This window comes from Nannospalax galili, unplaced genomic scaffold, assembly GCF_000622305.1.
Source record: "Nannospalax galili isolate Female #2095 unplaced genomic scaffold, S.galili_v1.0 scaffold513, whole genome shotgun sequence".
Taxonomy (NCBI): Eukaryota; Metazoa; Chordata; class Mammalia; order Rodentia; family Spalacidae; genus Nannospalax; species Nannospalax galili.
In genome coordinates, this window is record NW_008334861.1 from 2405018 (window position 1) to 2419860 (window position 14843).

The 14843-nt window shown below is 44.9% G+C and overlaps 1 protein-coding gene across 1 annotated transcript in view; it reads left to right on the forward strand.

Moving 5' to 3' along the window:
• Positions 1–12729, forward strand: part of Nsdhl (NAD(P) dependent steroid dehydrogenase-like) — a 31035-nt gene extending 18306 nt beyond the window's left edge. Inside the window, exons 5-8 of the mRNA XM_008829504.3 lie at positions 4973–5101; positions 8630–8772; positions 10400–10502; positions 11405–12729. Coding sequence (XP_008827726.1) covers positions 4973–5101; positions 8630–8772; positions 10400–10502; positions 11405–11737 — 708 coding nt within the window. The 3' untranslated portion in view covers positions 11738–12729. The remainder of the gene's footprint in view (positions 1–4972; positions 5102–8629; positions 8773–10399; positions 10503–11404) is intronic.
• The last annotated feature ends 2114 nt before the right edge of the window (positions 12730–14843 follow it).

The following is a 14843-nucleotide window of genomic DNA, read 5'->3' on the forward strand; positions in this document are numbered from 1 at the left end:
CTTCATTTTTCTTCCATTGATCTATGGGTCTATTTTTGTGCCAGTATAATGTTGTTTTTATGACTATAGCTCTGCAATACAGCTTAAAACCTAGTATAGTAATCCCCCTGGCATTTCTCTTAGTGCTCAGGGTTGTTTTGGCTATCCAAGGTCTTTTGTGCTTCCATATGAATCTTAGTATGTTTTTTTTCCAATTCTATGAAGAATGTCATAGAATTGACATAGAATTTGGTTGGCATTGCATTGTATCTATAAATGGCTTTTGGTAGGATGGTCATTTTCACAATATTAATTCTTCCAATCCATGAGGATGGGAGGTCCTTCCATCTTCTGATGTCTTCCTCAATCTCTTTCTTTAAAGATTTAAAATTTTCATTGTAGAGCTCTTTAATGTCTTTGGTCAGGTTTACTCTGAGATATATTTTTGAGGCTATTGTGAAAGGGAATGTTTCCATGTACTCTTTCTCTGATTGCTTGTTATTGGTATATAGAAAGACCTTCTCTGCATCTATTGAGATGACCATGTGGGTATTGTCTTTGAGTCCATTTATGATTTATGAAGTTTATTGACTTACGTATGTTGGAGCCCCAAGATTCTGGAATATTTTTAAATGTATATTTTAATTTAATTTTTGTGCATTTCATACAATGCATCTTAATCATATTTAGATCCCCCATCTGCCTCCCCCACAGGCCACCCGCAGGATTTCATCTATTCTGTCATATGTTAAGGCCTATTGAGTCAAGTTTCTGTACTCCACTGTCCCTCAGTGTGAGTTCATCCACTGAAACCTGTTCACCCTGTCTGGTGTCGCTCCCTTCAAGAAGATCAACTTCTCCTCACCCAGCAGTGGTCAGCTGTCAGTAGTTCCTCAGCTAATTTTGGGGACCCCTGCCTGTTTTCCCAGCTCTTTGCTGGTTTTTGTCAGTTGCGTTTGCATGGGTCTTGTGCATGCTGTCACTATTGCTGTAAGTTCATAAGAGCAAGTTCCCAGAAGCCTGGAAGACTCTGTGTTCTTATGATCATGTACTACCCCTGGCTCTGAGACTCTTTCCTCCCCCTCTTCCACAGTGGCCACTGAGCCCTGGGTGGGTGAGGTTTAATATAGAAGACGTATCCAGGGACATGCATTCTTTAGTTTCTTATTCTCTACACTTTGGCCATTTGTGGCCTTCTGTGTTCATTGCCTGCAGTTACATGAGGAAGCTTCATTGATGAGAGTTGAGAGATGCATTTTATCTCTACCGCTTATTCCACTATGTTCCATGAGCGTTAGGTATAGAGGTTCCATTGTAGATATGCCATTTTGGGTTGGGCATCTCACACAGTTTTTCTCTGTGTGTGACCCGTTGTGAAACTGTTCATCTGTTGCAAAAGAGCCTTCTTTGATGAGTGGTACTGGTATGCTTGTTGTAAATAGAAGAATACATATTGAGCATACAGTAAAAAATTACGTTCCCCATGTCATTCTTCACAGAATTAGGAAAAGACATTTAAAATTCATCAGTGGCCATTTATATAAAGTAGCTTTTCCCCTTTGGGCTGCTATCTTTTGGGTGTGTACCCAGAGGTGCGATTCCTGGATCGTAAGTTAATTTTGTGCTGAATCTTTTAAAGAACCATCACATTGTTTTCCAGAATTGCTTACATTTTAGAAGAAAAAAACCTGTTGCTTTGTATCCAGTAGGTATCCAGTAGAAAACTATCACAGCTTGGGATCCAGGGGATACAAATTTCCACCATGTGTCAACTTACAGCCCTATTAGAAGTCCTGGTTCCCAGGATGACATCAGTGGAACTCAAACCTCTGAGTGCAATAGCTCCCTGGCAGTGCTGCATGCCACAGACAATCTGTCACTGACAGAAAGGATTTCAGAGAGCAGGGGCTCCTCTTCCAGTAATCTTCCTGACTACTTTTGGCCAGTTCCCAGCATCAGTAGCGGAGCCAGCAGGGATAGGTGACAGAGGAGCTCTTTTGGCTTCACATTAGTTAAAATAACCATGACGCCCTGTATTCATTACAACAAAAATACCTGGCAAAAGCAGCTTAATAGAAAAGGATTTCTTTTTATTTGTGGTTTATAAGGAGACAGTCTGTCATGTCCGGGAAGGCATTGTGGTGGGAATGGGAGGTGACTGGTCACATTGCATCTGTAAGCAGTCAACAGAGGTCGATGAATGCCTTCCTCCTTTCTTCCCATCCAGGACCCTAACCCATGGGATGATGCTGCCCACATTCAGAGTGGGTTTTCATTCCTTAAGATAAACCTCTCTGGAAATGCCCTTACAGATGCACCCATAATATATGTTCTAGATGATTCCAAATCCCATCAAGTTCACAGTCAAAACCCACCATCACACCCCATTTACACTTTGTACAAAACACTTTTCCCTGTTGCAGTCACCACCCATTTTCTTCCTCGTCAGGTAGTCAGGGGCTGAGTAAAGTCTCTGCTAGTAAATAGAATACCTGGTTCCAAGGTCCCTATTCTTCACTCAGCATGTGTGTAAGTGAAGCTTTCTGAAGCCCACTGCTCTTATTAAGTGGAAGGCACCAGGTTTATCAAAAAAACATTCCCAAACAATGCACTGATCGCATGTTTAGAAAACGAGACTACCAGCAGAGTTCAAGCCCCCTGTACCCGCCTCAGTGCCACTGCACCCCTCCTTTACCGTGTGTGACAGTGTGGAGCTGAAGACCTCTGCCATGCCATGAAATGCATTGACTGCTAGCTTCTCATTTCTATCTGCTCCATGTGCAGGCAGTGTACGGTGCTGTTAGAGAAATGGCATCACATTGAACATGCCCCTCTTAAACTGACTTTTTCCTTGTTTCCGCCAGGGTGATGGTTTTGCATTTTATCTGTCTGGAAATGTAACTCTTCTTTGTCTTCTGAAGGAATAGAATAGGTTAAGTGTGTAAGGGTGCCAGAAGTGGATTTGAGGAACAGTTCCTCTAAAACCAAGAACCAACAAATTCTTTAATGTATTTTATCTCAAAGATTTAAAGTGTTCCTTCTCACATTTAAGTCTAATTCACCAGGAATCTATGATGGTATACAGTGAGGTCAAGATTGAACTTTTTCCATACAGTTAAACAGTTCGGCATCACTGATTGCTTACCCATCCTTTGTGCACTGGCATGTGCCACGTGCAGCATGCTTTGGATGTCCTGCCCTGAGCCTGTTCCTAGGCTTTCTCCTCTGCTGCCCTGGTCTCTGTCCTCAGATGAGTAGGCTGAGCCTGAGCATATATCTCAGTGTTTGGAGAGCCCACGCCCTAAGTAGCTTCTTCAAAGGTCACTTGGCTATCCTGAGCCTTTTGTTCTTCCCCATCCATTATAGAATCAGCTTGTCATACTCGTTGATGAAATTCTTACAGCAATGATATTTAGTGGGGTAACTTAAAAAGAAAGCTGATGTGAGTTCGAGACCAGCTTGGTTTCCATAGTGAAAGAACTGATGTCTTTCTAACACTGAGCCTTCCTATTTATAATATGAGCTATCTCCCTATTGGCAGTGTCACTCAGTGGTTTTGTGCTGCACTTCACAAAGGTCTTATACATCTTTTGTTGACTTTATTCCTTTGTACCTCATCATTTATTAATCAACTCAGACTATATTTTCAGTTACTGTTAATGCCCAAGGAATATGGCAAAAATTCTTGAACATATTTGTTTCTAAGATATTTGTGTGTGTGTGTGTGTGTGTCTGTGTCTGTGTGTCTGTGTGTGTGTGTGTTTGTGTGTACATGAATACAGGTACCTGCAGAGGCCAGAGGTGTCAGGTCCCCTAGAGCTGCAATTGCAAGAGGTTATGAGCACCCTATGTGTTGCTGGAAACTGAATTCAAGCCTTCTACAAGAGCATTCTGTGCTCTTTAATCACTGAGCCATCTCTCCAGCCCCTAATATTCTTATAATGACTTTTAGTTAAGTCAGCTTGTAGAACTCTAATATTTTCTATAAATTTGTCTATGTTTTCTGTGTAGGCATCTTATCTTTTCATTTCTATCATCTAATGACAGTGGTTTGGTTTCTTCTTTTTCAAAACATTATAAATTGATGTTTGTCTTGTCCTACTATTCTGGGTAGGACTTCTAGAATGATATTGAATAAAAGCAATAAAGGTATGATTGAGCTAAGAGTGTCAGTGTCAGATGAACTGCTTTCAGCTTTCCTTCCTTCCCTCCCTCCCTCCCTCCCTCCCTCCCTCCTTCCCTCCTTCCTTCTTGCTGCTATCTATGTACTTCAGAACCCAAGGCCTTACTCTGCTTGGTGTTTTGTTCTACTAGCAAAGCATAACTTAAGTTGTGTGCACACGCACCTGCGTGTGTGTGTGTGTGTGTTCACATGGCAAAGTTCATTTCTGAATATCCAATAGAATATAGGGAATAGAAATTTCCCCCAGAAGTTGGTGTACCATCCTTTCCACCTGTACCTCCCTATGGAGACTCCCATAGAGATATGTGATAGGATGGAAAAATGAGATCCACTGTTTTAGGTGGTAATACCATAATGTCTTGACAGGCCCCATGACAACAAAAGTACTCCTTGGATTCTCTTAGAAGACGTAAAAAGTGAAAATACTCCAGCACATGACTTGGCAGTGCCTCGAGGGTAAAGCTAGGGAAGGTGCTCACACATGACCCTTAGGATGATGGAGTAGCAGTAATTTCTTTTTTTTTCTTTTTTTTATTTATTACTTTTATTTTATGTGTATGAGTGTATTGCCTGCATGTAGGTAAGTGCACCTGTGTTGTGCAATGCCCACGGAGGACAGAAGAGGCTGTTGGATCCCCTGGAACTGGAGTTACAGACAGGACAGTTGTTAGCTGCCATGTGGGTGCTGGGATTCAAACCCGGGTCTTCTACAAGAACAACCAGTGTTCTTAACCACTGACCCATCTCTCCAGCCCCAGTAGTAGCAATAATTTCTGACTTGGTGTTTTCCTTTAACTCTTCCTCTGGCAGAAAGTCATTTTAACCAGCAGTGCCAGTGTCGTCTTCGAGGGCGTTGACATCAAAAATGGAACTGAAGACCTTCCCTATGCCACGAAGCCCATTGACTACTACACAGAGACCAAGATCTTGCAGGAGCAAGTATGTACTTTTGAGCCGGTTGGGTGAGCAGATACCTGAAGGGTTTACATTTCTAAAAAATGTTTATGAAAATGGGAAATTTACTGTTTTGAGGCCCAAATACCCAGCTTGGGAAGTAAATTCATGTGTGAAATTAAATTTTAAAATAACAACACAATAATAATGTGTTCAAATGCTATCCTGAGTATTTGGAATTGCTTCCTTTAAACTCCAAAAGGGGTTTTGGAGAGACAGCTTAACAGTTAAGAGCATACACTGCTCTTGCAGAGGACCTGAGTTCGGTTCCCAACACCAGTGTCAGGTGGGTTACACCTCCTATAACCTCAGCTTCAGGGATTCCTGATGCTTCTGCAGACCCCACACACGTGTACATGCACACACAGACACACACACTCACATAATACATAAATAAAAATAAATTTTTTTATTGTTTTTATTTTATGTGTATGAGTGTTATACCTGCGTGTAGGTAAGTGCACCCGTGTCTTGCAATGCCCATGGAGGACAGAGAGGATGTCAGATCCCCTGGAACTGGAGTTATGGACAGTTGTTAGCTGCCATGTGGATGCTGGGATTCGAAACCGGGTCTTCTGCAAGAACAGTCACCGTTCTTAACCACTGAGATATCTCTCCAGTCCAAAAAATAAAATATTTTTAAAATATCCCAGGAAGCAGAGACAGCTGGATCTCTGTGAGATTGGGGCCAGCCTGGTGTACATAGTGAATTCCTGGCCAGTTGGGGCTACAGGGAGACCCTGTCTCAAAAAAAAATCTTAAAAAAAAATTACAGGTGAATACACAGTTCCAAGGGATCTGGCAGCCTCTTCTGTCCTCCACAGGCATTGCACAACACAGGTACACTTACCTACAATCAGACAATACACTCATACACACAAAATAAAAATAATAAAATTCAAATTAATGCTGGCTATGCCCCTGTACTAGATTGTCACATAGCTCACCAAGCTTCAGGTTTACTGAGCTGGAAGAAAAGATAAGTCACCATTCCACTAGGAACCTGAAAGAAGCCAGGCATGGTGGCACACACCTTTAATCCCAGCACTCGGGAGGTAGAGACAGGTGGATCTCTGTGAGATTGGGGCTATTCTGGTCTACATAGTGAATTCCTGGCCAGTTGGGGCTACAGGGAGACCTGTCTCAAAAAAAAATCTAAAAAAAAAATTACAGGTGAATACACTGATTTACAGAGGGATCCAGAACCTTTATCAAAGATCCTATGAGTTCCATGTAGCTGGGTTGGGCAACATTGTGAGCACTGAGGCTACCAGGGTTCTGGGATCCTGACAGCTGCTAGCTCCTCCTGAGCTATTACCATGAGCTTCAGTCTATCCTGTACTGCAGGCTGGGGTGACTCTGAGCCCTACACAGCTCACTTTGGCAGCTGTGACATAGGTCTCTCAGACCTTTGCATGCATCATGCACTGACGTTTCCTCTCAAAGCCAGCTGCCTATTCTCACTTTAATCTCCAAAAGCCACCACCAAACCTGTGTTACCATGCACTGACGTTTCCTCTCAAAGCCAGTTACTTACTGAACTGAAGCTCAGCACTGAACTGGAATGGGCCCTCCAGTGATGCCTGACAGCCAGCTGCTAGCAGCTGCCTATTCTCACTTTAATCTCCAAAAGCCACCACCAAACCTGTGTTGCAGAAACACAAGGATTTCTTCAAACCAGGCTTGGCCTTTGACTAGCTGTACTCCTATGTCCAAGCTATGTCCACATGCTCTGTGGAACTAGACTTGAGGGAAACTAAAGCCTACTCTGGGCCTTCAGACACTTATCAGTCGCCCCACAGGCCCTGTGTAGTATCATCTGAGGTGCTGGGTCTCCAACCCACAGTTGAGTAGGCTCACCAGTTCCAAATGGAAGTCTGGCCTCAGACCATTGATGCCTCATTGACGTGGATGTTTGAGTGCTTGACTGGAAATAACAGAGCAGGAGCTCCCAAGAGCAACTCGTCCAGAGCTTTGTTTCCAAGATCAGTACTACTGTTGCCTTTAAAGTTTACTACTACTAAACCAGATGTAGTACTGGTCTAGGAACCTTCAAACTCCATTCCCTTTAGTAGTAGAGACAGCCATGGTAGAGGTCATTCACAGGCTGGGCCGTTCCCTTCAGCACCACAGGGACCAGGGCCTTGGCAGCTTCATGAGGGAAGCTCTCGTTACCATGAACTCAGTCATCAGTACGTTAAAGTGGCTAGGGCTGAAATCAATAACCATATTTTGCCATCATGGCATAGAAGTCCCAGGTGCTATATCATGAACTTAGCGAAGCAGTTGGTGTGGATCATATTTAATTTTCATACAGCCCTGTCAGGGTGGGAACCTTTATGGTCCCTGTTTTTGCCAAAAGTATAGCAGATCCTTTGATAAATTACTTTTGAGACAAAATCTGTTTCTCTGTAGAGTCATACACTACTTACGGATGGAAACATTCTGAGGAATGGGTGATTTTTGTTACTATGGGATCATAGAGTATACCTGCACAAAGATGGCTGTGGTATCCCTAGCCATGTGAGACCACCATTTTGTGTGTCTGTCTGTCTCTCTGTCTGTGTCTGTGTCTGTGTACATGCAGGGAGGGGGTTTTGCATGGACGTGTGTGCATATGTGTGTTGGGGACCAGTGACAACCTTGGGCTTCATCTTCAGGATTATTGTCTACCTCTTTGGAAACAGGGTCTCCAAGGCCTGGGGCCCATCCATTGGACTAGACTGGCTGACTGGCAGCCCCAGCCATCCTCCTATCTCTGCCTTCCTTAGCATTGAAATTATAAGCACAAGTCAGAGCACATTTTCACGTAGGTTCTAGAGCTCTAACTCAGGTCCCTATGCTTGCAGGGGCAAGCACTTGACTGAACCATCACCCCAGCTCTGTGTGTCTGTTGTTGACCGAACTGTTGTTACATGGTACATGACTCTACTTGAAGCCTTGCATTCTAGTCTTGCACACAGCCCCACAGCAGACATCTCTGTCTTCCTGTAGTGGTGGCAGGAAGACCAGCTGCTTCTTGTAGAGCTTTTCTACCTCTTGTCTTTTGCTTGCCCACTACCATGGACTTCACAGTCTTCATTTTCTCCAAGGTTGTACACTCACTATCAGCTAACCAAGCCAAGCCTGGAGGAAAAGTGTTGGTGAAACTGATAGCTATTTTGGTGTCGCAGCCTCACTGGAGGCTAAAGGCTACCTCAAAAACGAGAAGTCCCAGATCTTTTCCCTAACTGCCAGGATACATCTTCTGGTCGCATGAGTACATCTCAGCTCTACCTGGGCCTGTCAGTGTCATTTTAGTTGGTTTTAGGCTGCTGTCTCCTGCATACTTGGATTTGGAAATGTGGGTGACATAGAGAATTATACCAGGGGCTGCTGTGGTCTGTCAGCCTGAGGCACACATGCTCTCCAGTTGTCTGTCCCCTATTGGGAAGTGCTATATACACAGCAAGGTACCATCTTGAGTCAGGCCAATTCTTTACAATGAACCCATTCTCTCCTGCTCTTTTTCAGGTAGTACTGGATGCCAATGATCCTGAGAGGAATTTCTTAACTACAGCCATCCGTCCCCATGGCATCTTTGGCCCAAGAGACCCCATGTTGGTCCCTGTCCTCATTGATTCAGCTAAGAAGGGCAAAATGAAGTTCATGATTGGGTAAGACAGCCCCTGTTGCTCTTTACCCCTCCCTGACCCATGTAAGCACACATGCATGTCAAGAGGCTGTGTATTACTAACTCTGCTCACGATACTGTAACAAAATAGGATAGTCTGGGTAACTTCACAAACACAGGGAATGTATTGCTCACACAGTTCTGGAGACTGGGAATTCAAGATTAGGCATCAGCAAAATTGTGTACTAAGAACCTCTTCCTCATAGATGACACCTGCTGTGTATATTTGCATAGCTCAACTGCCAGACAGCCCCCCCCCAAACCTCTTTTATAATGACAGTCATGATGGCAGAGCTCTCATGGCCTAATCACCCCTCAGAGTATCCACTTCTTGGAGATTAGGTCCTAACATTCAGACCATGGATGTGACCTCCTCTGTTGTCCTCTGTATTTACTTCCTGGGGCTTCCACATCAAGTTACCACGAATAGTGCCTAAAACGATTGACCCTTCCAAGGCCTGACTCCTTCTAGCAGTGTTGCAGGCCTCTCCCTGAACTTCTGGTAGTTGCCAGCAATCCCTGCTCCTGCTTGCCTGTTGACTCATCCCTCCTGCCACTGCTTTCCTTGGTTCCTGTGTCCAAGTTTTCCCTCTTCTTCTACAGATATCAGTCATTGGGCTATGGCATCTAGTATGACCTTAACTAATTTGGTCTGCAGAGACCCTATTTCAACAGGTCATCTCCGCAATTTCCAAACTAGTATGTGTTTAGGAAAGACACTGCTTAGTTCCTTGTCACTAGATATTCTGTCATGTACACTGGGAAGATATGTGTCCCTGTTTAGAAATTAAGGAAACTGAGGTTCTGAGGAAAAGCAATTTCCCTTGAGTCTTTGCATGTAGAAGGCAGGTGGTATGTTAAAGAAGTTGAGGATGGAGGCTGGAGAGATGGCTCAGCGGTTAAGAACACTGACTGCTTTTGCAGAGGACCCGAGTTCGATTCCCAGCACCCACATGGCGGCTACGAACTGTCCTCAACTCCAGTTCCAGGGGAATCCGAAGCCCTCTTCTGACCTCCACAGCATTACACAACACGGGCCCACTCACATACACACAGGCAATACACTCATACACATAAAAATTTTTTAAATAATAAATTTTTTTTTAATTTTAAAAAAAAGTTGAAGATGAGAGCAGGGTGTTGTCATCTGAAAACACACCTTTGCTTTTCCGTTTCTTTCTTCTTTTTACCACCTTGTCTTGCTTATAAACCTCACCACTGCCCTGATGCGACGCTTTGAGGGATTCCAAACACAGTGGTAGGAAACGGAGAGACTAGAGCCAGGCATTGGCCTGGTGTATCCTGGAAAAGTGTTTAAGATTTGTGCCCCAAACAGGTCCCCAGACAGCACTGGTGCTGGTCGTGCTGAAGCATGCAGGACACTGAGCTCTCATATCCTTGGTTGTCCCTTAAATATTCCACTGCCCCAAGCACCCCAGAAGTCCTGGATGACCACAGTTTATTATGTGTTGCTGTCACTCGGGTCTAGCAGGTACAGGAACTGTTGAGGCAGGCAGTGGTTAGTCTCTCACATGTCTGAGTGCAGGGCTCCATGGAACTCAGAGCCAAGCACTTCTAGCACAGGTGAACCATTCCTTGTGTGCCTGCAGAAATGGGGAGAACCTGGTAGACTTCACCTTTGTGGAGAATGTTGTTCACGGACACATCTTGGCTGCCGAGCATCTCTCCCAAGATACAGCTCTGGGTGGGAAGGTAAGACACTTGCTTCTTCCAACACTCTGGGACTCTCTAGGGAATTCTACATCACTACAACATCCTATTACTGTGAACAGTAATAAATCTCTGGGATTGACCAGAGATTTCTGACTTTGTTCGTTAAAGCCTGGTTGCCCGTGGGCCCACATCTTCACCCCCTCAAACACATGCGCAGATCACTGAGGTCTCACACTCCTCCAGCAAGTAATATATCTGAATTTCCTGATACTTAGCACCCAGCAGTCAGAACAGTGCTGGGAAGGCCTGTTCAGCCCCACCCCTTGTCTCCTATTCCTAGGGCACCCACCATCTTTGTTCCTTACCCCTAGCTCTGTAATCCTTTCTCAGTGCTCAGCCCTCTTTTTCCCCCCCTGAACATTTGCCAGTTTTCCACTCATAAGTGGGGATGGCTGGAAGAAGGGAGGTTGTGGCTTTTGATTTAGAATAAAGCATGTTTGCAAGATGTAGTATGGACCATCCGTTATATCCAAAGATAAGACCATAAATTTTCCAAGGGAAAATAATTACATTACCAAATGGAACTGTCTGAGTACAACTAAACTTCACTTAGAGTCCTGGTCTGTTGGTAGAACTTGTATCACCTTCTCTCTTCCGTTGCATTGCCCTCCCTCTCTACCCTTAGACACCGCCCAGTCTGAGAGTCCAAGGCAGACTGTGATGGGCTGCAGCAGGTACACGTGCGAGACCTCAGAACACCTTCCCCATGCTTTTAGCTGTCCTGCAAAAGAGCTTAGGCACACAGGCAGAGTATGGCCTCAGTTTCCCACAGTAAGAGTTGTGGATGGAGCCAGCAACTGTAGCTGAGCTTGGAGACACGTGTGTGTCCTGTTCACCCCATCAGCTGTGGAGGGCTCTCTAACTTTCGGTTCCTTTACCAGGCATTCCACATCACCAACGACGAACCAATCCCTTTCTGGACATTCCTGTCCCGTATCCTGACAGGCCTTAATTATGAGGCCCCCAAGTACCACATCCCCTACTGGTTGGCCTACTACCTGGCCTTCCTGCTGTCCCTGCTGGTAATGGTGGTCAGTCCTATCATCGAACTCCAGCCCACTTTGACACCGATGCGGGTCGCGCTGGCCAGCACATTCCACTACTACAGTTGTGAGAAAGCCAAAAAGGTCATGGGGTACCAGCCACTGGTTACCATGGATGATGCTGTGGAAAGGACTGTGCAGAGTTTTCACCACCTGCGGAAGGTCAAGTGAGGCGGCACCCTGTAGTCAAAACCATCTCAGTGATGATTGTCCGTGCCAATAGCTCTTTTCTCTCTGCGTTGATGAACTAATCTTTCAAATGACTTTCTTCTGTGCTATGCCTTCCCTTGCTGGTTAGATGGAAGCACACCTAGCTCCCTCCATGACAAGGAGGGCAGTAAGAACAGCTGGCATTTCTCTCCGTATAGCATTGGATTTTTAAAGCAGGCAGAGCCGTTCTACTGTTTTTGTTTTTCTCCATCCATCCATCTGTCCTCCCTCCCTTCTTCCCTCCTCTGAGTTCATTATCACAAAGACTTCCCTGAATGGACCAACAGTAAAGTGAAAACCACAAGACTTGATTCAAGGAATTATATCTTAATGATATCCAGAAAGCACACCCAGAAATTGTAAACTCGTGGGGAAGACTTCAAATGTACATTTCACATTATCATAGTTTAGCGTAGTTAGAGGTATCGATGACTCACAATCCCTAAGGAGAAGTATGCTGCTGGTTCCTCACCTTGCATGCTTCCAAGGTCTGTTTTGGGGGTGGTTGTAGTGTCTGCCTCCATTGTTTTTCCATGAAACGTTGCTCTTTATCAGCAAAATCTGGTGGTGATGGTTTTTAGTGGCCAGTGGTGATGTGGCACAGTGTCAGCTGGTCCACTCCTGTCTCACATGGGATATCAGGCTGGTTGACACTAAGCCAGAGAGAACAGCCTCTTTCATCTCCATGAAGTTTGGTAAGAAACTCCTCCATTAGATATGCAGAAAGGGCTACATCCCTGCAGCTCGCCTTGTAGAACACAGCAAACCAACTTCCAAAGAGCACAGTACATACAGCAATCTAGCTTTTTCTAGTCTCTGGAGACGTTCTTTCTCCTTACAGAACCTGATTTCCTCTCAATTCATTCAATTGTGATCTTAAGGAATTCCATTTTCTTTATCATTGTTCAAGGGCAGAAAGGTGATTGGGAAAAAATAAAGGTGTATAAGCCATACAGTTTGTGTTACTGACTTATTAGCTCTGCCTGCAGAGAAACCATGCTGGGCTGCTGGGGCATTGAAACATAACTGCAAATAAGACACCACCTTTGCCCCCTGAAGCTCTTCAAAGAATGGAGCTAAACCCCTGTAATACTGATTGAATCAATGAATTGATGCACTCACATAAGACAAAGTGGTTTCTGCAGGGCAGGTTCTGCATTAAGTTGGACTTTAAAGGATAGAAAAATAAGTCAGTAGGTGCAGACCCATCAGTTGGCATTTTAGGCTAAAGACGTCAGTCTCAGTCTCCAGCTTTCAGCAGCATGTTGTGTTTAACAGGATGTGAAAGAATAATGTATCTTGCACTCACCCTGGTGAGTGCTTCAATTCAATAGAGGACAAAAGTGGGGAAGCAGCAGGAGGTTGGTCAGGGTAAGGACCGTTGTTCTGACAGTTCATACAATCAGCAGTTTACGCAATGGAGTAAAGAAAGGATCAAGAAAATCCTTGTGAATTCTCTACATGGAGTACCAGAGAAGTGTCAGACACCCTAGTAATGTCGTAACAGTGGGTTAGAAATGAAGACTTAATGGAAGCTCTTAGAAAGGAATCAGAACTCAACACAGAAAAGGAAGACCCGACTTAGACTGGAAAAAAGCTCTGAGCTGATGAAGGTCTGTGCTGGATGACAGGGTGGCAGACCTAGCTGACAAGCGCTGAGAACAAAACTCCTTTATACTACCTTAAAATGTTAACAACTATCTGGACCAAAGATGGCCCTTGTCAAGCTTGGTTTTCCAAATCATTCCGGTCTTTTACTTTGTAAACTTCCCGTCGCTGTGACAAAATACCTGACATAAACAACTTTAGAAGAAAGGAAATGTTTATTTTGGCTCATGGCTTCAAAGAGCTTATTCCATGGTTGCTTGGCTCCATTGTTTCTAGGCCAGTGATGAGGCAGAGCATCATGGCAAGAGCAGATGATAAAGCTACCTACGTCATGTTAGAAGGGAAAAGAAAGAGAGGAAAGGAACTAAGGTCCCCTGTCCTGTTCAAGGACATACCTCAGTGACCTAGGTTCCTCCCATTAGCACCATGGGATGGGTGCCAAGCTTCAACACGTGGACCTGTAGGGGACATTCAAGACCCAAACTGTAGGTATGTTCTCATTTTGTTTACTTACTTAGTCATCACATAAGCACTGGGTGCAGCCCTGAGCTCCAGCAGTCAGTACAACTGTCATAGTTCCTGCCTGTCCAGAACAGAGCCACGCAAACTAGTATGTAAATGGAAACTTCCAAATTCCAGAAGGGAAAAGTACAGGGAGTAGAGAGATGGCTCAGCGGTTAAGAACACTTGCTGCTCCTGCAGAAGACCCAGTTTGGTTCTCAGCACCCACAGGGCAGCACGCAATTGTTTATAACTCTGGTTCCAGGGGCTCTGACTCCCTCTTACGGTCTCCATGAGCACCAGATGCACAGTGATGCATTTAACACCTGTGCAGGCAAAACTCTGATTCACATAGAATCAAAATAAATCTTCAAAACAAAAAGGGCAAACTGCAGAGCATCATAGGCAAGAAATAGGGCTGCAAGTATACATGGCACAGGTGGGAACTAGATCTAGTCATGGAAGTGGTGGCCCTTCAGACCCAAAAGATGAGATATGGTTAGTCAGGAAGAGACTGGGGAGCCGTCCAGATAGACCCTGAGCTCCGAGCTGGTGGGGTGGATGCTTTCTATGTGTAGGGAGTACTTTGGCTGCTCTTTCCCTGCATTTCTCACTCAGGCCCACGCACCCTACACCCATTTGAAGGAAGTACAACTGCCAGGAAACTTCAGCCCCAGGCCTCCCCCTGGACCTGCTAGACTCAGGGGCAGACATGGCAGTTTGTGTCCACAAGCCTTTCAAATGGTTCCAGACCACTGAAGTAGCTTTTTCCAGGTCACTGAGTCCAGCTAGAGCCTCACCTCAGTCACTGCAAGATGGAACTTGCCCTGATCACCGGCCCAAGTCCTGGATAGCCCCACCTGCTCCATTCCTGGTGGCTGATGGCCCAAAGTGACTGCCTGCAGTGTGGAGCAAGGCCTCTGCCTCTCCCACATAATACTTTCTGTCTGGACAATCA